Below are 24,846 nucleotides of genomic sequence, written 5' to 3' on the forward strand. Positions count from 1 at the left end.
TTAGTGTGATGAAATGTTTAAGTGAGTGTAGTTTATTAAAGGTAGTTAGAGGTTCCGATTTTCTTGTTTGTAATGCATGCCCCTGTTTGATATAGCGCCCCTCAGAATTGTCAGTTTAAAAAACGTTCCATAGTTATGGTCAGTGTAGAGGCCATAGAAGAGTGTTCGCTGGGTCAGGGTATGAAAAACAACGCAGTTATGTGATCCTTCACGCTTCGCGCTAGGATCACAAGGAGGGGGTGTAGCCACCTGGGTTGGCCAACACTCGACGTAAAATGGAGAACAGCAAAGGCTGCAGGGAAATTCAGCCAACACAGGCAGAAACTAGCAGGTGCAAGTTTACTGTGTATTAAACTCTGCAAAAGCCCAGACAGCATCGATACAAGCAGCCATCTGCATAATAATGTAGCAGCCATCTACATACTAATGCGTGATCCCCGGGAACAATCACAACATTTGGGATAAACAAAGCCAAGCCAGACTCCTCGGCGCCAGCAGCAGCCAACACAAAAGAGGTTAACGGACACCTCAAGACCGCCCATCGATCAGGGAACCGCTCCAGTATTGGAGAAATCAAACCAAGCGATTGGAACAAAGTCCAATCACTTGGAACCAGGTACAGGGTCCGCCCCGAAAGGCAGGAAGCCCCTGGGGACTATAAAGTTAAGCCCCCAAGTTCAAATCGTCCTTCTTGACCGGGTCACTCAGCAACGCGAACCAACCCTTGACAGTGACCGGTTCAGCTGCCGCCAAGAGCCAGTAAGTCTTAAGTCAACGCTCGCTACGAGATAGGCGCTCGTGTCTACCAATCCGTACCAACTTTGAATCCCGCAGACTCAGAACCCGAACGAAAGGCCATTTGTTCCCCTGACCTGGTGGGCCAGTCCGAAGCTAAGTATAGGCCTGTTAGTTGTAGAAGTAGCTTAGAAGTAGAATTTATGCATGAGTAGCGACTACTGTGTATAATAAATGTGCTTTGATTTGAATTTTACTAATTGGTGTATTGAGTCATTGATCATTACTTGAACTTGAACCTCGTGGCGGTATCATGAAGAAACCTGCTGAATTGAGAGAAAAGGTTATAAAACAGAGCCAATTGAACCAACCAAACACTAGCAACAAGGCAGATGAACAGTGGGCAGAAGTTCATCGAGTAGTATTGCTGGTAGGGTATAGAAAGGAGGTGTTACAGTTTGGGGTTCTCTAAACCCTGGATCTCTAAATCTCTAATCCATGTCCCCTGGTTATTAACCCCTCTACTAAGGGAAAAAAGTCCTTCCTATATTTCCCATCTATGTTCCTCATAATTTTACAAACATCCATCAGTTCCCCACTCAGGCTTCTCTGCTCAAAGGAAGACCACCCCAACCTAACCAACCTCTCTTTGTAGCTGAAAAGCTCTGGCCCAGGAAACGTCCTGGTGAATTTCCTCTGTATCTTCTCTCAATTAATCACACCCTTCCTATAGTGTGGTGACCAGAACTACGCACAGTACTCCAGCTGTAGCCTAACAAACTTTTTATATAGCTGCGTCATAACCTCCTTGCTCTTATAGAAACATAGAAAAAAGGAGCAGGAGTATGCCTTTCAGACAATCAATCCTGCTCCGCCGTTCATTATGAACATGGCTAATCATCCAACTCAGTAACCTGTTCCCACTTTCCTACATATCCATTGATTCCTTCCGTCCCGAGTGCTTTTCTAACTCCTTAAAACAGTTTTGGCCTCAACTGCTTTCTGTGGTAGAGAATTCCACAGGCTCACCACTCCCTGGGTCCTAACACTGTGAACCCTGGTTCCAGACTCCTCTGCCATTGGGAAGATTAATAACCCTGTGTAATGGCCATTCTTGTTGATTCCCTCATTTCCCATTTCTTTTACAGGGTTGTGGAGCTCAAAAGTTGCAAAATATTACACTGTACTATGAAGATTTAGATTTTGAATAGACTACAGGATGGCATGTTGCCTGCCTGGTGCCAGGGTCAAGGATGTCTCTGAACGAACACAGGCCACCCTGAAGGGGGAGGGTGAACAGCCAGAGATCGTAATGCACAGAGGTACTAACGACATAGGCAGGAAGAGTGATGAGGTCCTGCAGAAGGAGTTCAGGGAGTCGGGCAGTAAGCTAAAAAGCAGGACCTCTCGGGTTGTAATCTCAGGATTACTCCCTGTGCCACATGTCAGTGAGGCTAGAATTGGGAGGATAGTGCAGTTGAACACGTGGCTAAACTGGTGGTATAGGAGAGAGGGTTTCAGATTATTGGACCATTGGGATCTCTTCCAGGGCAGGTGGGACCTGTACAAGAAGGACGGGTTGCATCTAAAATTGAGGGGAGGATTTAAACTAGTATGGTGGGATCAAAATGTGAGCTTAGATAATAATAATAACAGTTATAATAACTGAAGGGGAAATAGAGAACCAAAATAAAAGAACAGAATCACCCTCAGGCAGAGAAGAAAAGGTGATGTGTGAAAAGGGAGGATTGAGGGTGTTGCACCTAAATGCGTGCAGTATATGGAACAAGGTAAATGAGCTTGTTGTGCACATTGAAATTGGCCAGTACGATGTTGTGGGCATCACAGAGACGTGGCTGCAAGGGTATCAGGGCTGGGATGTAAATATCCAAGGATATGTGTCCTGTCGAAAGGACAGGCAGATGGGCAAAGGGGGTGGGGTTGCATTGTTAGTAAGGAATGAAGTTAAATTGATAACAAATTGGGAAACAGGATCAGAAGGCAGAGAATCTCTGTGCGTAGAGTTGAGGAATCGCAAAGGTAAAAAAACCCTGATGGGAGTTATGTACAGGCCCCCTAGCAGTAGTCAGGATGTGGGGCAGAAAATAAATCAGGAGATAGAAAAGGCATGTAAAAAAGGTAATATTACAATAATCATGGGGGAATTCAATATGCGGGTAGACTGGGAATATCAGGTTGATCGTGAATCCCAAGAAAAGGAATTTGTGGAATGTCGAAGAGATGGTTTTTTTGCAGCAGCTTGTGACAGAGCCTACTAGGAAACAGGCAATTCTGGATTTGGTGATGTGTAATGAGGAAGACTTGATTAGGGAATTTAAGGTGAAGGAACCCTTAGGGAGCAGTGACCACAATATGATAGAATTTACCCTGCAGTTTGAGAGGGAGAAGTTGCAATCAGATCTAACTGTTTTACAATTAAATAAGGGTAACTACAAAGACATGAGGGAAGAGCTGGCCAGAGTTCATTGGGAAAAGAGCCGAACAGGGAAGACAGTGGAACAGCAATGGCAGGGGTTTTTGGGGGTTATTCGGGAGGCACAACAGAAATTCATCCCAAGGAGGAGGAAACATGCTAACGGGAGGACAAGGCATCCATAGCTGACGAGGGAAGTCAAAGCCAGAGTATTGGGAAGCCTGGAAAAGCGAGCAGAGGACAACTAAAAAAGCAATAAGGTTGAGAAGATGAAGTATGAGTACAAGCTAGCTAGTAAAATAAAGGAAGATGGGAAGATTTTTTTCAATATATAAAAGGTAAGAGAGAGGCAAAAATAGACATTGGACCACTGGATAATGTGGCTTAAGAAGTAATAATAGGAAACAAAGAAATGGCAGAGGAACTGAACAGTTACTTTGCATCACTCTTCACGGTGGAAGACACCAGTAGGAAGCCAGAGCTCCAGGAGAACCAGGGGCAGAGGTCAGTGCAGTGACCATTACTAAGGAGAAGAGTCTGGGGAAACTGAAAGGTCTGAAGGTGGATAAATCACCTGGACCAGATGGACTCCACCCCAGTGTTCTAAAAGAGATATCTGAGGAGATTATGGAGGCATTGGTGGTGATCTTTCAGGAATCACTGGAAGCAGGATGGGTCCCAGAGGACTGGAAAGTGGCTAATGTAACACCGCTGTTTAAGAAGGGAGGGAGGCAGAAGACGGGAAATTATAGCCCGGTAAGCCTGACTTCGGTCAGTGGTAAGATTTTAGAGTCCATTATTAAAGATGAGATCGCGAAGTACTTGGAAGTGCATGATAAAATAGGACTGAGTCAGCACTGCTTCGTCAAGGGGAGGTCATGTCTGACAAATCTGTTAGAATTCTTTGAGGAAGTAACAAGGAAGTTAGACAAAATGAACTAGTGGACATGATTTATTAGATTTCCATAAGGCCTTTGACAAGGTGCCATATCGGAGACTGTTAAATAAGTTAAGAGCCCATGGTGTTAAGGGTAAGATCCTGGCATGGATCGAGGATTAACTGACTGGCAGAAGGCAGAGGGTGGGGTTAAAGGGGTCTTTTTCAGGATGGTAGCCGGTGACTAGTGGTGTGCCTCAGGGGTCGATGCTGGGACCATAGCGTTTCACAATATACATTCATGATCTGGAAGAAGGAACTGAAGGCACTGTTGCTAAGTTTGCAGATGATACAAAGATCTGCAGAGGGACAGGTAGCTTTGAGGAAGCAGGCGGGCTGCAGAAAGACTTGGACAGGCTAGGACAGTGGGCGAAGAAGTGGCAGATGGAATGTAATGTGAAAAAGTGTGAGGTTATGCACTTTGGAAGGAGAAATGGAGGCATAGACTATTTTCTGAATGGGGAGATGCTGAGGAAATCAGAAGCACAAAGGGACTTGGGAGTCCTTGTTCACGATTCTCTTAAGGTTAACGTGCAGGTTCAGTTGGCAGTTAGGAAGGCAAATGCAATGTTCACATTCCTGTCGAGAGGGCTAGAATACAAGACCAGGGATGTACTTCTGGGGCTAGAAAAGCTCTGGTCAGACCCCATTTGGGGTAATGTGAATAGTTTTGGGCCCCGTATCTAAGGAAGGATGTGCTGACCTTGGAAAGAGTCCTGAGGTGGTTCACAACAATGAGCCCTGGAATGAAGAGCTTGTCGTATGAGGAAGGGTTGAGGACTCTGGGTCTGTACTCGTTGGAGTTTAGAAGGATGAGGGGGATCTTATTGAAACTTACAGGATACTGCGAGGCTTGGATACAGTGGACATGGAGATGATGTTTCTACTTGGGGGGAAAACTAGAAGCAGAAGAAACCATCTCAGACTAAAGGGACGATCCTTTAAAACAGAGATGAGGAGGAGTTTCTTCAGCCAGAGGGTGGTGAATCTGTGGAACTGTTTGCCGCAGAATGCTGCGGAGGCCAAATCACTGAGTGTCTTTAAGACAGAGATAGATAGGTTTTTGATCAATAAAGGGATCAGGGGTTATGGTGAGAAGGCAGGAGAATGGGGATGAGAAAAATATCAGGGATAAATATCAGCCATGATTGAATGGCGGAACAGACTCGATGGGCCGACTGGCCTAATCCTCCTATGTTTTCTGGTCCTATGGAACTGACCTCAGACTTTCTGGTAGCTGATAGTCTAGAATTTTCCCCAACACCAACGTAAGCCTGACTGGTCTATAATTCCCTCTTTTCTCTCTTCCTCCCTTTTCAAATAGTGTGGTTACATTAACTACCTTCCATTCCATCGGAACTGTTCCAAAGTCAATTGAATCTTGGAAGATAACTCCAATGCATCCACCATTTCTGGGAATGCTTCCTTAAGTCTTCTGGAATGTTGGTCCTCAGGTCCTGGGGATTTATCGGACTTCAATCCAATCAATTTTCCCAACACCACTTCCCTACTGATACTGATTTCTTTCAGTTCCTCCCTCTCACTGAACCCTGTGTTCCCCAACATTTCTTGTGCATCATTTGAGTCCTCCTTTGTGAAGACAGAACCAAAGTATGTTTTTAGTTGGTCAACTATTTCTTTGTTCCACATTATAAATTCCCTTGTCTTTGACTGTAAGGGACCAACATTCATCTTCACTGATCTTTTTCTCTTCACGTATCAATAGATGCTTTTACAGTCATTTCTTTTGTTCACTGCAAGCTTACTCTCACACTATATTTTCCCCTTCTTAATCACTCCCTTTGTCCTCCTTTGCTGAATTATAAACTGCTCTGAATCCTCAGGTCTGCTGCTATTTCTGGCCAATTCATATGCCCCTTCCTTGGTTCTAATACTATCTCTAATTTCCATGTAAGCCACAGTTTGGCCACCTTTCCTATTTTATGTTTGCACCAAACAAGAATGAACAATTGTTGCAGGTCACCTATGTGCTCTTCGAATGTTTGCGATTGTCTATCGTCATCCCTTTAAGTAACGTTCCCCAATCCATCATAGCCAACTCGCATCTCGTACCATTCTAGTTTCCTTTATTTAGATGCAAGACCCTAGTCTCAGAATCAACTACACCACCCTTCACCTTGATAAAAAATTCCATCATATTATGATCGCTCATCCCCAAGGGGCCTGGCACAACTAGATTGCCAATTATTCCTTTCTCATTTACACAATACCCAGTCTATGATGGCCAGTTCTTTAGTTGATTCCTCAATATATTGGTCCAGAAAACCATCCCGTACACACTGGAGGGATTACTCCTCTACGATATTGTTACATGGCAGCACAGTGGTTACCACTGTTGCTTCACAGGGTCCCAGGTTCGATTCCCAGCTTGGGTCACTGTCTGTGCGGAGTCTGCACATTTTCCCTCTGTCTGCATGAGTTTCCTCCGGGTGCTCCGGTTTCCTCCCACAAGTCCGGAAAGAATTGCTGTTAGTTAATTTGGACATTATGAATTCTCCCTCCATATACCCGAACAGCAACTGGGGGCTTTTCACAGTAACTTCATTGCAGTGTTAATGTAAGTCTACTTGTGACAATAAAGATTATTATTATTATTGTCCAATCTATATGGAGATTAATGTCACCCATAATTTCAGGTTTTACTTTATCGCATGCATCACTAATTTCCTGTTTAGTGCCATCTGCAACATCATGACTACAGCTTCGGAGTCTATATATAACTCCCACTAATGCCTTTGCCCCTTAGTGTTTCACAACTTTACCCATACAGATTCCACATTGCGGAGCTAATATCCTTCCTCACGATTGTATTAATTTCTTCTTTAACTAGCAATGCAACCCCACCACCTTTTCCTTTTTGTCTGACCTTCCTAAATACAGAATACCCATAGATTATCAGTTCCCATCACTGGTATCCCTGCAGCCATGTCTACGTAATCCCGAATAGATCATATCTGTTTACATCCATTTGCACGATTAATTCATCCACTTTATTGCGAATGCTCCATGCATTAAGGCACAAAGCCTCAAGGCTTTTCTTTTTGACATTCCTTCTCCCTTTCCCATTATTTTTCATTGTGGCCCTGTTTGATTCTGGCCCTTGAATTCTCTGTCTATCACTTCTGTTATTCCGCTTTCTATCTTTTGTTCTTATAATTGTTTCCCCTCCTCTCACTCTTTGCAAAGGTTCCCACCACCCTGCCATTTTAGTTTAAACTCTTCCCAACCACTCAAGCATATACTTGCACTAAGACACCAGTCCCAGCCCTTTCCAGGTGTAATCTGTCCAGCTAGAACTGTTTTCACTCCTCCAAGAACTGATCCCAATGTCCCAGGAATCTAAAACCCTCCACATCTCGCCATCTCTTCAGCCACGTTTCATCTGATATATTCTGCTATTTCTACACTGACTAGCATGTGGCACAAGTAGTAATCCTGTCATCAGTAGGTCAGCAAGTGAAGTGACTGAGGAGAGGTAGATACTAAAGCCAGTAAGAATAAGAGGAAGAGCAGGCAGAGAGAAGTTGCTGAACACAACGGGACAGGTGGTCTGAAGTGCATTTGTTTCACCGCATGAAGTATGACAGGAAGGCAGATGAACTTAGACCTTGGATTAGTAATTGGAACGATGATGTTGTTGCTATTACAATGACTTGGTTCAGGGAGGGACAGGATTGGCAGATAAACGTTCCAGAATTTAGGTGCTTCAGCCAAGTTAGAGGGGGGTGGAAAAGGGGTGGGAGAGTTACTTTACTGGTTAAGGAGAATATCGCAACTGTACTGAGGGAGGACACCTCGGAGGGCTCATACAGCGAGGCAATATGGATAGAGCTCAGGAATAGGAAGGGTGCAATCACATTGTTTACAGTTTACTATAGGTCTCCCAACAGCCAGCAGGAGATAGAGGAGCAGATATGCAGGCAGATTTTGGAAAGATGTAAAAACAACAGGATTGTGGTGGTGGGTGATTTTAACTTCCCCTAAATTGACTGGGACTCAAGTAGTACTAATTACTTGGATGGGGACAAATTTGTGAGGAGCATCCAGGAGGAGTTCTTGAATCACTGTAAATAGTCCAACTATTTTCACCCAGAGAGTGTGAGCACAGTGATTAGCACTGGATAAATTACTGCAGATGTTGGAATCTGAAACTGAAGAAAAAATGCTGCAAAATCTCAGCAGGTCTGGCAGCATCTGTAGGGAGAGAAAAGAGCTAATCTTTCTAGTCCAGGTGACCCTTTGTCAAAGACAGAGAAAGTGGGAAATATGTACACTGTGGGGTGAGAATGAAAGATGAGTCGTAGCCACAGAAACCCAGGGAAATTGGGTGCTAATCACCACAGAAACCAAGGGAAAAAAGTGCTGATGGCAGTCCCCAGAGAGAACAAAAGGTATGAAAGGCAAACAGCAGAGAAACTAACATCAGAGGGTAAACTGTGACAGATGTAGATGAGGGGGTAGGGGATGGGGGAAGTAAAGGGGAGAAAGGGTAAGGAAAGGTGGATAAGATGGGGGGGAGGGGTAAATCTATGTAAAAAAGACAAGAAAGAAAGAAATGGTAAATGACAGTTAAAATGAAATGGGATGAAAACAAATGGGTCGAGGTGGGATAGAGCTAATCGTCTGAAGTAGTTGAATTCAATGTTGAGACCGGAAGGCTGTAGCATGCGTAACCGGAAGATGAGAAGTTGTTCCTCCAGTTTGCGTTGGGCTTCACTGGAACATTGCAGCAGGCCAAGGACAGACATGTGGGCATGGGAGCAGGATCTTGTGTTAAAATTGCAAGCAACGGGAAGGTCAGAGACCGAAAGTGCTCAGCAAAGCAATCACCCAGTCTACGTTTGGTCTCTCTGATATAGAGGAGACCACATTGGGAGTAGCAAATGCAATAGACCAGATTAAACGAGGTGCAAGTGAAATGCTGCTTAACCTGGAATGAGTGTTTTGTGCCTGGGATGTTAAGCATGGAAGAGGTAATGGGGCAGATGTTTTACTTTCTGCGATTGCATGGGAAGGTGCCATGCGTGATGGGAGAGGTGTTGGGTATGATGGAGGAGTGGGCTAGATTATCTCAAAGGGAACAATCTCTGCGGAATGCTGACAGAGGGAGTGAAGGCAAGATGTGTTTGGTGGTTACATCATGCTTGAGTTGGCGGAAATGGTGGAAGATTATGCTTTGCATACAGAGGCTGGTGGGGTGAAATATGAGAACGAGGGGGGCTCTATCCTTGTTCTGGAAGGGAGTGGAGGGGGCGAGAGTAGTGGCGCGGGAGATGGACTGCACACTGTTGAGGGTCCTGTCAACAACTGTAGGTGGGAAATCAAGGTTGAAGAAGAAGGAACACATTTTCGAAGCACCATTTTGAAAATCAGCATGCTCCTGTCCCACCGAACTTATTTCCTCTTATCTTGACTCTATCCTCACTCCTCTGTCCATTCCCTCCCCACCTACATCCGGGATTCCTCTGATGTCCTGCGCCATATTGGCAGCTTCCAGTTCGCGGGCCCTAACCGTAACCTATTCACCATGGATGTGCAATCTCTCTACACCTCCATCCCACACCAGGATGGCCTGAGAGCTCTTTGCTTCTTTCTCAAAAAGAGGCCTGGACAATTCCCATCCACCACCACTCTCCTCCACCTGGCTGAACTCGTTCTATCTCTCAACAATTTCTCCTTTAACTCATTCCACTATTTCCAAATCAAAGGTGTAGCAATGGGTACCTGCATGGGTGCTAACTACGCTAGCCTTTTTATGTGGTATCTGGAACATTCCTTGTTCCAAGCCTACCCGGATACCCTCCCACAACTCCTTTACCGGTATATTGATGACTATTTTGGTGTTGCTTCATGCTCTCGTCCGGACCTGGGAAAATTCATCAACTTCGCTTCCAGTTTCCGCCTCTCCGACACTTTCACCTGGTCCATCTCAGACATTTCCCTTCCATTCCTTGATCTTTCTGTCTCCATTTCCGGCAATAGACTATCTACTAATATCCACTACAAGTCCACTGACTCCCACAGCTATCTGGACGACAGCTCTTTGTACCCTACACCCTGTAAGGACTCCATCCCTTCTTCTGAGCTCCTTCGCCTCCGTCGCATTTGTTCCGATCATGCCACTTTCCAATAGAACTTATCCCCCCACCTTGAACTTGTGCTCCCTTGTAATTTTAAACTCCGCCCTGGGAAAAAGTGTCCACCTGTTCACCCTATCTATACCCTAATAATTTTATAAACTTCTATCAGGTTGCCCCTCAGCCTCCGTCTCTCTAGGGAGAACAATCCCAATTTATTTAATCTCTCCTCATAGCTAATACCCTCCATACCAGGCAACATCCTGGTAAACCTTTTCTGCACTCTCTCCAAAGCCTCCGCGTTCTTCTGGTATTCTAGGGACCAGAATTGGATGCAGTATTACAAATGTGGCCTTACCAAAGTTCTATATAACTGTAACATACTTTTTGAGCTTTTCTACTCGATACCCCGTCCTATGAAGGCAAGCATGCCATATGCTTTCTTCACCACCATTTCCACCTGTGCTGCCACTTTTAAGGATCTGTGGACCTGCACGCCCAGATCTCTCTGTGTCTATGCTCCTGATGGTTCTGCCATTTATTTTATAGCTCCCACCTGAATTGGATCTACCAAAATGCATCACCTCGCTTTGGCCGGGTTAAATTCCATCTGCCATTTCTCTGCCCAATTTTGCAACCAATCTATACCCTGTTGTATTCTCTGACAATCTTCATCACTATCCTGCAATCTTAGTATAATTCGCAAACTTGCTAATCAGATCCGCTATGTTTTCTTCCAGGTCATTTATATATATTACAAAGAGCAGAGGTCCCAGTACTGATCTCTGTGGAACACCACTAGTTACAGTCTTCCATTCGGAAAAACATCCTTCCACGATCTTCGATGGCCAAGCCAGTTCTGAATCCATCCAGCTAGTTCACCCCTGACCCCATGTGATTTAATCTTTTGCACCAGCCTGCCATGAGGGACCTTATCAAATGCTTTATGAAAGTCCATGTAGACAACATCCATAGCCCTTCCCTCATCAATCATTTTTGTCACCTCCTCTAAAACTTAGTGAGACATGATCTCTCTCATACAAAACTATGCTATCTGTCGCTAATAAGACCATTCACTTCCAAATGTGCATCAATCCTATCTCTTAGAATTTTTTCCAACAATTTCGCTATCACTAACATCAAGTTCACTGGCCTATGATTACCCAGATTATCCTTGCAACCCTTCTTAAATAACGGTACAACATTGGCTGTCCTCCAATTCACTGGGGTTTCACCTGTGGCCAACGAAGACGCAAAGAGTTCTGTTAGAGGCCCAACGATTTCATTTCTTGTCTTCCTCAGTAAGCTGGGATAGATGCCATCTGGCCCTGGGGATTTGTCTACCTTAATGCTTTTTAACACATCTAACACTTTGTCCCTCGTAATAACGACCTGTTCTAAAGTGTTTGCACATCCCTCTGAGACACCACCAATCAACTTTATGTCCTCCATGAATGATGCAAAATACTCATGAAGGATCTCACCTACTTTCTTTGCTTCTACACCTAATGTCTCTCCTTTGTCCATGAATGGACCAACTCTTTCTCTAGCTACCCTCTTGTTCCTAATATACATATAAAATGCATTGGGATTCTCCTTAATCCTGTCTGCCAAGGGCATTTCGTGATCCCTTTTTACCCTTCTAACTCCCTGCTTGAGTTCTTTTCTACTTTCCTTGTATTCCTCAAGTGGTGGTAGAAGCCGATACGATAGCAGCATTTAAGAGCCATCTTGATGAATCCATGAATAGGATGGGAATAGAGGGATACGGGCTCCAGAAGAACAGAAGATTTTAGTTTAGCAGGCATCATAATCGGCGTAGGCTTGGAAGTTCTGAACAGCATGTTCCTGTGCTGTACTGTCTTCTGTTCTATCACTACCATAGAACATAAAACAGTACAGCACTGTACAGGCCCTCCACCCGACGATGTTGCGCCGACCATTTATCCTAATCGAAGATCAACCTAACCTACGCCCCTTGAATTTACTGCTGTCCATGTGCCTATCCAAGAATCGCTTAAATGTCCCTAATGGCTGTGACTCCATCACTTCCGCTGGCAGTGCATTCCATGCACCCACCACTCTCTGTGCAAATAACCTACTTCTGACATCTCCCTTGTATCTTGCTCCAATCACCTTAAAGTTATGTCCCCTCGTAACAGCCATTTCTGCCCTGGGGAAAAGTCTCTGGCTATCCACTCTATCCATGCCTCTCATCACCTCATACACCTCTATCAAGTCACCTCTCTTCCTTCTTCGTTCCAATGAGAAAAGCCCTAGCTCCTTCACCCTTTCTTCATAAGGCATGCCCTCCAATACAGGCAGCATCCTGGTAAGTCTCCTCTGTATCCTCTCCAAAGCATTCACATCCTTCCTATAATGAGGCGACCAGAACTGGACACAATATTCCAAGTGTGGTCTAACCAGGGTTTTAGAAAGCTGCAGCAAAACCTCGCAGCTCTTGAACTCAATCTCCCTGTTAATGAAAGCCAACACATCATACGCCTTCTTATCAACCCTATCAACCTGAATGAATCACTTCACATTTATCTAGGTTGAATTCCATCTGCCACTTCTCAACCCAGCTCTGCATCCTGTAAATGTCCTGTTGTAACCTGCAACAGCCCTCGATACCATCTACAATTCCACCAACCTCCGTGTCATCGGCAATCGTTCGAACCCATCCTTCCACTTCCTCATCCAAGTCATTTATAAAAACCACAAAGAGCAGAGGTCCGAGAACAGACCCGTGCGGGACACCACTGGTCACCAACCTCCAGGTGGAATATTTTCCACCAACTACCACTCGCTGTCTTCTTTCGGCCAGCCAATTATGTATCCAAACAGCATCCCAGGCCCCCTGACTTTCTGAATGAGCCTACCATGGGGAATGCCTTACTGAAATCCATATACACCACATCCACTGGCCGACCTTCACCAATGTACCAGCCTCCCCGAACATGCGCTGGAATGTGGCGATTAGGGGCTTTTCACAGTAACTTCATTTGAAGCCTACTTGTGACAATAAGCGATTTTCATTTTTTTCATTTCATGTGTCTCGTCACATCCTCAATGAGGCTTGTGAGGCATGACCTGCCCCTCACAAAGCCATGCTGACTATCTTCAATCAAACTATGTTTTTCTAAATAATCATAAATCCTATCTCTCAGAATCCTTTCCAGTATTTTGCTCACCACAGATGTCAGACTGACTGGTCTGTAATTCCCAGGGATTTCCCTATTCCCTTTCTTGAACAGGGGAACAACATCCGCCTCCCTCCAATCATCTGGAACTACTCCAGTGGAGAGTGAGGACGCAAAGATCATCACCAACGGCGAAGCATTACTCGCTTCCCGTAGTAATCCTGTCTGGCCCAGGGGACTTATACATCCTGATGCTTTTCAAAATTTCCAACACATCCTCCTTCTTACTATCAACCTGTTTGAGCCTATTAACCTGGTTCACACTGTTCCCACGAGCAACAAGGTCCCTCTCCAGTGAATACTGAAGCACAATATTCATTTAGGGCCTCCCCTACATCCTCAGACTCCAGGCACAACTTCCCTCCAATATCCCTGATCGGCCCTACTCTCACTCTGATTACCCTCTTATTTCTCACATATGTATAGAACGCCTTGGGGTTTTCCCTAATCCTTCCCAGCAGAGCTTTGTCATGCTCCCTTCTAGCTCTCCTAAGTCCATTTTTGAGTTCCTTCCTGGCTACCTTGTAACCCTCTAGAGCCGTGCCAAATCCTTGCTTCCTCAACCTTACGTAAGCTTCCTTCTTCCTCTTGACTAGAAGCTCCACTTCTCTTGTCATCCAAGGCTCCTTCACCTTACCATTCCTTCCTTGTCTCAGTGGGACAGAACTTTGAGATCCTAATTTTTAATCTTACTTTCTAATTCCCAATATTATGTTTTTAGGACCTCGTCCCTTTTTTCTACCTCTGTAGTTTGTGCCAATGTGTACCATGTCTATTGGCTGGTCCCCGTCCCTCTCCAGAATGCCTGTACCAACTCTGGGACATAGATCATAGATCATAGAGATCATAGTGAGAGATCATAGAATCTCTTAACCCTAGCACCTGGGAGGTAACATACCATCTTGGAGTCTTGTTTATGGCCATAGAAATGTCTATCTGTTCCCCTTACAATTGAATACCCTATAACTTTTGCCTTCCCACACCTTTTACTTCTCTCCCATGAAGCAGAGCCAACCGTGATACAATGAATTTGGCTGTTACTTCTTTCCCCTGAGGAGCCATTCCCCCGAATATGTCGTGTTCGCAGAGGAATAGCCACAGTAGATATCTGCATTGCCTCCTAGTCCTCTTGCTCTGCTTGGTGGTCACCCATTCCCTTCCTGCCTGTGGAGTCTGAGCCTACATGTGACCAGCTACTTATATGTGCAATCCATGATACTCGTCGCCTTGGGGATGTTTCACAATATCCGCAGATGCCGCTCCAGGCTGAAACCCAGGTTTCCAGAGGCTGCATCTGAAGATACGTCCCGCACACATGTTGGCCTCGGCACTGGCATCTTCCCTGCTTCCTACATAGTGCTGGAAGAGCACACCACAGCTTTGAGCTCTCCTGTTGTCACCTACCCCTTCAAATTAAATCTTTTGGAAGATAATGCAAAATCAAATAATATCAATTACTCGATAGCCCTTCTTCCCTTGTCCTCGGTACTTCAGAATATAGCCCTTACAAACTATGAACCACTAACTAAAGCCCTAACAAGCTATAAATGATAAAAATAGTTAATACTTACCCGACCATACTCACCCAATTAGTTGTTTTCACTTACCCTGCGTCACATTTGAATCCTGACCTCACCTCAGGGGCTCCAAACTAGCATTCAGAGTTCTCACTGCACTCTTACAGTGTTTTCAATCACCGACTGCCTCTCTTCTTCGTGCTGTTTTCAATCTGCCGACTGCCTCTCAACTCACGCTATTTTCAATCTGTCATGTGAGACTACCTTTAAGAACTGGATGTTTAAGCAATGTACCTTGAAGAAAACAGTGATGTCAGAGAGTGGGTGGAACTGAGGTCAGGTCAGCCATTTTGTAGTTTAGTTTTGCAGTTTCGAAAAAAGAGCTTGTGTGTGTCTGTGTGTTTTCAGAGAGCTGCAGTTTCTGTTTGAAAAGAGCTTGGGAGTGTCTGTGTTTGCAGTGAGCTGGATCTCTGCCATGAAAGACTATCTCTGGATCATTTGGGTGATTTAAACTCATAATAGTAAAGCCTGTAACCTGATGTGATTCTGTTTAAAGGTGTTAAGTCTCTTGGAAGTTTGAAGGAACATTTTGAGGAATTATTTACTGTTGCAATATTTTCTGAGTTATCTTTGAAGGGGTGTTAAGAGATCCAATGTTTCTTTAAGATGTTAAGTTGAGTTCATGGAATAAACAGTGTTTTGTGTTTAAAAACCCACGTGTCCGTAATTGTAATCCCACACCTAGGGAAAAAGCCGTGTACTAGGAAAAGCAACAAATCTATTAAATGATTTGGTTGAACTCCATGATATATTTTGGGGTTATGAATACGCCTCGCCCATAACAATTGGGGGCTCGTCCGGGATAAAAGTCGATCTATTGGATTGGCTTTTGTGAACTTAAAGACAGTGAAGGATTGTTGCTTTTCCGGTGTGGTATTTTAATTTAAGTGGGGAGAGTGTTGTGAACAAGGCTCTTTCAGAGGCTCAAAAGTTTTTGGGGGTGGAGAATGTCACACGTAGTACCTTACGGACAGAAACGAAAAGCAGACTGTTAGATTTGGCAAGAACATTGCAGTTAACATTACCTGACAAAATGCAAAAAGATTAGGTAATATGGCAGTGGTTAAGCATTTAAAGTTGCCTGAGATAGAGTTTGACTTATTGGAAATGGCAAAAATTCAGTTGCAAATTAAACAAATGGAAAATGAGAAAGAATTAAAGCGGTTTGAATACGAGAGTGAGAGAGAGGAAAAAGAAAGAGAGAGAGAGAGAGGAAAAAGAAAAGGAGAGAGAAGAAAGCAGAAAAGAAAGAATAGCCCTAGCAGACAAAAAGAAAAAGAAAGGGAGATACAGATCAGGGAAAAAGATAAAGAGAGGGAGTTTGAACTTCAGAAAATGGCCATGAAACATGACAATCAGTTAAAATTGGCAGACGTAAAGGGAAATGTACAGTTGGATGAGAGTGATGAGGATAGTGAGAAAGAGCGTCATAGTCGAAGGCTTGGTGGGATTCTATTTAAATATTTCCAAGCATTGCCAAGGTTCGATCAGAAGGAGTTAGAAGCCTTTTTTATTTCATTTGAGAAAGTAGCTAAACAAATGAAATGGCCACAGGACATGTGGGTGTCCTGATTCAAACAAAGCTGGTAGGTAGAGCTAGTGAAGTGTTTGCATCACTCTCGGAGGAGGTATCTGGAACGTATGAGGAGGTGAAGAAATCCATCTTATGTGCATAGGAGCTAGTGCCTGAAGCTTATAGACAAAGGTTCAGAAATTTAAGAAAAGAATTTGGCCAAACATACATGGAGTTTGAAAGGCTCAGAGTAATTTTGATAGGTGGATAAGGGCTTTGAAAATAGACCAAACGTATGAAGCTCTCAGAGAAATTATACTTTTGGATGAGTTTGAAACTTCAATTCCTGATGTAGTGAGAACTCATTTGGAAGAACAGAAGGTTAAAACTGCGAGATTAGCAGCGGAAATGGCAGATGATTATGAATTAGTTCATAAATCAAAGATTGGTTTCCGACATCAGTTTCAGCCGGTGAGGGATAGAAACTGGGGACATGAGAAATACTCAAGTGGTAAAGGTAAAGGTGATCTGATGGGAGACAGTAAAGAGAGTGTACCTCAGGTTAAAAAAGAAATCCAGGAAGGTGGAAAAGAGATGAAAAGTTTCAGATGTTTTCACTGTATCCATTAAAGGGAGAGGTTGGTTGAACTCCATGATACATTTTGGGGTTCTGAAAACGCCTCGCCCATAACAAATCTCCCCCTCCACTCTCAGTCTCGCTCTATCTCCCGCACTTTAACCCCCCCCGGCTCCGCTCTCAGTCTTGCTCTATCTTGTGCTCTTTTAGCCTCCCTTCTCTTCTCACACTCTTTTGAACTCCATATTCTATGCCTCAGCTGCTAAAGGCAAGTTTCCTATATGCCATCTTAACCACCTTATCGACCTGTCCTGTTGATTTCAGGGATCTATGGCTCGAAGGTGCCTCTGGTCCTCTGTACTTCCTAGGTCCTACCGTTTTTATTGTGTATTCTCTTGCCTTGCTGTCCCTCCCAAAATGTATCACCTCACACTTTTCTGGAGTAAATTCCATTTGCCACTGTTCTCATCTAACCAGCCCATCTATATTGTCTTGTAATCTGAGGCTTTCCTCCTCGCTATTTATCACATCACCAATTTTTGTGTCATGCGTGAACTTATGGATCAGACTTCCTACTGTCATGTTTAGCTCTTATTACTCCCTGGTTGTTCCCCAGTGACTGTTCCATCGTTTAATGCAATCTGTGTTGCCTCTAGCTGTGATTGGGAATCTTCTCTTATATTTCATTATACAGCCTGTGGGTACTAATTTAACCCAGCCATTACTTCGCTCTTCTTTGAACAGCCCAATTACAAAAGTATAATTTATCCTTCTGCCTGTCCAAGCCAGGTCAAACTATCAAGATCTTTGGTTTTCCATGCTCAGCCTGCTATTAACTCATAAACATGTCATGGTAATCCCTGGCCAAAGCAAGGAAAACATGGTTGCGGTGGCAACCAAGTGTCTTACCCAGGATTCACAGCATATTATTTCCGTGTCACTGATATGGGCTTGATTGGCTGAGGAACTAAATAGTTACATTGCATCAGTCTTCACGGTGGATGACACCAGTGGTATACCAGAGCTCCAGGAGAATCGGGACATAGGTGAGTGTAGTGGCCATCACGAAGGAGAAGGTTCTGGGGAAAGTGAAAGGTCTGAAGGTGGATAAATAACCTGGATCAGATGGACTCATCCCAGGGTTCTAAAGGAGGTAGCTGAGGAGATTGTGGAGGCATTGGTGGTGATAGTTCAGGAAACTCTGGAGGCAGGGAGGGTCCCAGAGGACTGGAAAATGGCTCATGTAACACCTCTGTTTAAGAAGGGAGGGAGGCAGAAAACGGTAAATTATAGGCCGCTTAACCTGACTTCGGGCATTGGTAAGATTTTAGAGTCCATTATTAAAGATGAGATTGCGGAGCACTTGGAAGTGCATGGTAAAATAGGACTGAGTCAGCGCGGCTTCATCAAGGGGAGGTCATGTCTGACAAATCTGTTAGGCAAAGGAGAACCAGTGGATGTGATTTAATTAGATTTCCAGAAGGCCTTTGACAAGGTGTTGCAGAGTAGACTGTTCAATAAGTTAAGAGCCCATGGTGTTAAGGGTAAGATCCTGGTATGGTCAGAGGATTAGCTGACTGGCAGAAGGCAGAGAGTGGGGACAAAGGGGTCTTTTTCAGGATGACTTGTTGTATGCCTTAGGGGTCGTTGCCGAGACCAAATCTTCTCACAATAGACCTTAACAATCTGGAAGAAGGAGCTGAGGGCACACTTGCTAGGTTTGCAGATGATACAAAGATATGCAGAGGTACAGGTAGTATTCAGGAAGCAGGGGGGCTGCATAGAAGTAGCAGATGGAATACAATGGGGAAAAGTGTGAGGTAATGCACTTTGGAAGGACGAATGGAGGCAGAGAATATTTTCTAAATGGGGATGTGCTCCAGAAATCAGAAGCACAAAGGGATTTAGGAGTTCTTGTTCAAGATTCTCTTAAGATTAAGGTGCAGGGTTAGTTAGCAGTTAGGAAGGCAAATGCAATGTTAGCCTTCATGTCGAGAGGTCTAGAATACAAGAGCAGGGATGTACTTCTGAGGCTGTATAAGGCTCTGGCCTGACCCCATTTGGAATAATGTGAGCAGTTTTGGGCCCAGTTTCTAAGGAGGGATGTGTTGGCCTTGGAAAGGGTCCAGAGGAGGTTCACAAGAATCATCCCTGGAATGAAGAGCTTGTCATATGAGGAGCAGTTGAGGACCCTGGGTTGTACTTGTTGTAGTTTAGAAGGATGAGGGGGATCTTATTGGAACTTACAGGAAACAGTAGGCCTGGATAGAGTGAATGTGGAGAAGATGTTTCCACTAGTTGGAAAAACTAGAACCAGAGGGCACCACCTCAGACTAAAGGGACAATTCTTTATAACTGCGATGAGGAGGAATTTCTTCAGCCAGAGGGTTGTGAATCTATGGAACTCTTTACCGCAGAAGGCTGTGGAGGCCAAATCACTGAGTGTCTTTATGACAGAGATGGATAGGTTCTTAATTAATAAGAGGATCAGGGGTTATGGGGAGAAGGCAGGAGAATGGAAATGACAAAAATATCAGTCATGATTGGATGGCGGGACAGCACGGTGGCGCAGTGGTGAGCATTCTGCATGGCGCTGAGGTCACAGGGTCGATCCCGGCTCTGGGTCACTGTCCGTGTGGAGTATGCACATTCTCCCCGTGTTTGCGTGGGTTTCGCCCCCACAACCCAAAGATGTGCAGGGTAGATGGATTGGCCATGCTCAATTGCCCCTTAATTGGAAAAAATTAATGGGGTACGCTAAAAAAAATTTTTAATGATTGGATGGCGGAGCAGACTCAATTGGCCGAGTGGCCTAATTCTGCTCCTATGTCTTCTGTTCTTATGGTGTTGGGACTTCTCATAGGTCTCATAGACCATCTTCCAGGCTACGTCTAGTCTCCAACAAGTTGGAGACAGGAAGTTCTGGGCCTACCTTTTAGTAATCACACAGCTGGCTCCCTGTTGCGCACAGTACTAGATTTCTGCTGAAGATTAAACTTTTAATGATTTCGACCTTCTACATACCCATGCAGTTAAAAACATTTGGTCCACACCATAATTCCTCATCAAGTCAACTCAAATTTTCTTTCAACCAAAACATATCACAGCCAACATTTAAAGCTGCAGTTCATAACACTATTGAGTTAAACAATTAAATTAAAGACAAATACAGTTATTGGGCAGGATTCCTCATTCCTACACGGGTGTTTTACAGAGGCAGCCTGCCATTGGCCAGCAGCAGGATATTTCCATCACTGACAACAGGATTTTTCATTGTTCGCAACCTCTGCCACCAGGGAACCATGCAAAGGTTTGGGGGGGGGCACCATCAGCAGGACAGAAGATCCCACCGCTGGGAACTGTCGGAAAACTGGATAGCTTTTCTTGCACCTTGTGAGTTAAAATCTTAAAGCACCAAAGGAGACTAGTTCCTGTTTGTGTTGGCTCTCAGGAAGAGCAATCCAATTAGGCACACTCTCTAGCTCTTTCTCACAGCTATGCATTCCAGATCACAGCAACTTGCTGTGTGAAAATCAATTCTCTTCATCTTCCCTCTGATCTTTCTGTCAGTTATCGGTGTCCTATGGTTTTCGGTGTCCTATGATTATCGGTGTCCAATGGTTATTGATACTCTTTCCAGTGGAAATTGTTTCTCCTTATTTGTCCATCACATTTTTGAAAATCTCATTTGAAACACTCCCTTACTTCTCTGCCCTAGCTTCCACATAACTGGAAACCTTCATTCCAGGTTTATTCTCAGCCAAGCTGAAGAAAAATCTCATTAGTTAAAAAATGACACAAGAGTCGAGTTTAATTTCAGTAGTTTTATTGAAAAATGCCTCTTTCATTTCAGAAATAAATAGGAAATTTAGGCTGTGAAATTCACAATCTGCAGATACAAATACGAAGCAGCAATTCTATATCCATAGTCTTGCAGACAGAATCAAACTGCATTCTTGTTTCTGAAAACACTATATTCTGGTAAAGATTCCATACTAAATATACATCACAGACATGCATTTCCACCACCCTTTGTAACAGATCTGCTGAGAACCAGCACATTTACTATTAAAGTCTTAACGTAAAAACATTCTAAGCAGTGTTAAGTATTGTTTCTGGTAGGTACAATGATTTTAAGCAGTATCCTTTTTAAGAGTGTTCTTGATTTAACCAGCTGATACACTTGTAAGATAAAGTAACATATTCCTCATCAGGTTATAACTGAAAATACAGATATGCTATATAATTGGAATGTAGTAGACAAGCTTGTCATTTGTTAATTATGCCTATTTAAACATAATTTGAAGTTCTAAGATGGGATAAAGTTGCAGAGTAACCATTGCAAATTGAAGGGGGTAGGAGTCTGTCCATGGTGTGGATCGTTGTGGAAAATGGTTTTTTTTGGGGGGGGTTCCTATTTTTAAAAAAAATCATTTACTAAAGAAAAATATTTTTTTTTATTACAGTGTAACGAAAGTGAACAGAGGCACAGTTAAAACCAATCCATGCAGATTGATGGAAGTTACAGAATAGGTGAGTTACATAAAAGCATATACACAATGGAGGAAAGTGAGAAATCAAGAGCACACTGGGGGTTATGCTTGAGAAAGGGTATTTTTGTTTGCATCAGTCACATGTGCAGGAGTCCTGGCTTTCAAATAAGCAAGAAAGGGACAGGGGCAGAAAAAAAAAACATTCATGGCTACAAAATTATAAGAAAAATTGCTACTGCTCAGTATTTCCAGCAAAAATGTATATGTATCTTGCACATGGCGTTGGGAGAGGTGGAATTGTTGTGTGTCCCTGTACGACATTCGAACATGGCAAAATTGGGTGGTTCTTACTACTCCGATTCCTGAATACGATATGATTGTTACAAGGGATGTGGACAAGGAAGTATTCCTGATTATGTGCACAGCAAAAGTGAAGATACCATTTAAAAATGAGCATGCTTGTGCCGTGGTTGGGACCGAATGCATTCTTCTCTCTTTGAGGATCAGGCTGCAGTCAGAGCCAAAACCAAAACTGACTAAGTCTAACCTTAGCAGGTATACTGTTTAATTGCTCACTGGGGCTAAATTGGGTGATCAAAAACATAGAGGCTTCTGCAGACATGAACGTAGCAACAAAATACAGGTTGAAAGTCTGTTGATATGACTCCTCTCCATGCCCTCCCCCTGCTTTTTTTGGAACAACGATGAACAGTCCTCATGAATGGAGTCGGCTAAATCCAGGCGACTGAATTTCAGTTTCAGTTTGGTCGATTACTTCTTCCTCTCTCCTTTCAATGGGCACAACATGAGTTTCTGGTCGGTAGGGTTGCGGCTCATATCGTCCTGGTTGGAAATATGGGTCTGATATAACAAACACTATAATCGACAACCTACCAATCCTCTGGTTTAGACACGATTTCAACATGTCAGATGCAAGTTAAATTCGTATAACAAATATATTCTATATAAATTTGTACGCATATTTTGATTTACACTCATCTGAAAAAGAAGCTTTAGCTTATTTATATTATTTTCTAACAACAGTGGGGAAGAGTAAAATTGTTATTTGTAAAAGTGTCTTTTGCTTAAAGTAAAGAGAACTTTTTGGAACAAAAGAAGCAGTAATTGCACAGAAAGTATAATCAACAGACAGTTGAAATCGTGCTGTGCTAAATTCGTAAAAGAATGGTTAACAAAGTTGTTGAACCTGATGTTAAAATGAATTTCATATAACTTTGTTAACATGATCACTACTGATATTGAACACTATGATTTGAACTGCCCACAGCTGTTAAAAATGACCCATTAAATTCAAATCAATAACATGAAGGAGAATCATTCAACAATGACTACAATTTTAAATAAAGACACAATAGCAAAATGGAAAGCAGGTAAAAATGGGTTTCAATTGCAAGAGAGAGGGGATTGAAAGTGAGACCAATGGCAGGTTCAAATTCACCATCAAACTCTGCCAGGAGGGAGCCACACTCAATGGGGGTACGGATCGGAGGTAAGACTGAAACTCCAACCCATGCTTTCTCCAGATGTATCGCCCAACTGGGAATGCTCAGAATTTCTGGTGCTGTTCCTGGGTTACAAGCTGTTGTTGGAATACCACAATAGAAAATCCATTTGGGAATTTGTTTTTTCATCTTGCATGCAGCATTTATGAGCGCTCAAAACTTTATTAGCCAAGCCAAATTTTGAGCAAAATAATTTATGCTGTGAAGTTCAAGAAGTCTGAAACAAAAATCATTTTTCCTATCCCACGCTCCCAGAAAACATTTGGAAGTGAAATTGGTGTCTCTTGACAAAACGGGCAATAGTGAATTGATAACCAGTTTTACACTCTGTCTGATCTTCTTTTCCATTGGATAAGAAATTCAGCCAAGGTGCAGAGCGAGCTGCCAATTTACTGTGATCATTCTCGCACACAAGACTAGTTTTAACCCCTCTTTATATTTTTGTATTTGATTTTTACTTGGTGTTCTAACACAATTTCAGAAAGCCCAGGTAGAAAGCAGCAGGCCCGAACGCAGAAGCCAGTTTAATAATGTTACAGCTGGTGTGGGTTGTGATTCAGTTCGAACCTTTGAGTTGCTGCAATTAGTTATTTACAGAAACAATACACCAAAGTAAACTGAACATTCCAGGCTAAAAGTCTGTGTTTCTGTTGCTGTAGTTTGTAAAATGGTGTACCTCCACAAGATTAGTAGTAAGGTTTAACCTTGTTCGTGAGTGAAAGTTTTTTTTTGCTTCACGATGAAACAATCTTAAAAGGACAGGCATCTCTGACGTCTGTTTCATCTATAGAAACTGCAAACTCTCTTAGTTTAGTAGATGTGATTTTCTCTCTCCTTATGAAGAACTGATGGTCAACAGAGTTCGTTAAATCAACTCCTGGTGAATTTTCCAAAAATGCTCATTTCTTATTAAGCTCGGGAACAAATATTTCAGAAACAGGGCTTTTCGGTTTTTTGTAAGCATCATGTGTAACCTAGTAAAATTTATCCGGAACCTGAAACAGGTTAAGAATGTTGTTAGTTTTGGGAAAAACAGCTACATTTTTTTTTCTCTTCTGCACTGGAGAATAAATGACCTATTTCTATTTTGTTTTTAATTATTCAGAACAAAAATCAAACATATATCACATCACAATATTTAGACAGTTAACATATATGGGGTGTCCATGTTTTTTGTCATCCTGGTTGGTGTTAAATTCCAACCAGCCTTGTGACTTAATGGTCACATTAAAAAAAATAGGAAGATAACTGACTTCAATCAACACCAATCGGGATGCAATGCAACCTCTCTGGAACTTTGATCGTTATTTTGATTGCATTTGTTATCTAAATCAATACATTTGAATTGCTGTTATTGACAATAGGTTAAAACATTGCAAACTGAAATGAAATTTTAGTATTTTGGTTTAGTTAAAGCTACAAGATGAATTTGACTTCAAGTTGTTACATTATCCCTAAATGTTGATAGTCTTTTTTTGTTGATTTAACTGCTTTTTAAATTTAGACTGAGAATCTTCATTGTATTCTGTTATTTTTAAAGAAATGTTTATTTTCATAAGATTGACTACAGCTGTAGTGGCAATAATTTTAATGTCTTCATTTAGGGATCAATCAACAGCTGTAAAGTGCTTTTATAATTACAACAAATTGTTCTCGTCTTTATTCCGCGACAACTTTCTTTGTGTTTCAAGTAGAGCTCAGTTCCAGCAACAGTTTGACCTGATATATTGCAGTGCTGATGACATGGGAGTTAAGA

The 24,846-nt window shown here is 43.0% G+C and overlaps 1 protein-coding gene across 5 annotated transcripts in view; it reads right to left on the reverse strand.

Moving 5' to 3' along the window:
* Positions 1-20,883: 20,883 nt before the first annotated feature.
* Positions 20,884-24,846, reverse strand: part of LOC140428040 (collagen alpha-1(XII) chain-like) — a 462,913-nt gene continuing 458,950 nt past the window's right edge. For 2 of the 5 annotated variants that reach the window (XM_072514040.1, XM_072514066.1), the window contains one exon: positions 20,884-22,410. In XM_072514040.1, coding sequence (XP_072370141.1) covers positions 22,283-22,410 — 128 coding nt within the window. In that variant the 3' untranslated portion in view covers positions 20,884-22,282. Of the gene's footprint in view, positions 24,086-24,846 lie in introns of all 5 variants that reach the window. The other 3 variants (XM_072514030.1, XM_072514056.1, XM_072514048.1) reach the window with 2 other exon arrangements.

The sequence above is a fragment of the Scyliorhinus torazame genome, chromosome 1, assembly GCF_047496885.1.
Source record: "Scyliorhinus torazame isolate Kashiwa2021f chromosome 1, sScyTor2.1, whole genome shotgun sequence".
In the NCBI taxonomy this organism is placed as follows: Eukaryota; Metazoa; Chordata; class Chondrichthyes; order Carcharhiniformes; family Scyliorhinidae; genus Scyliorhinus; species Scyliorhinus torazame.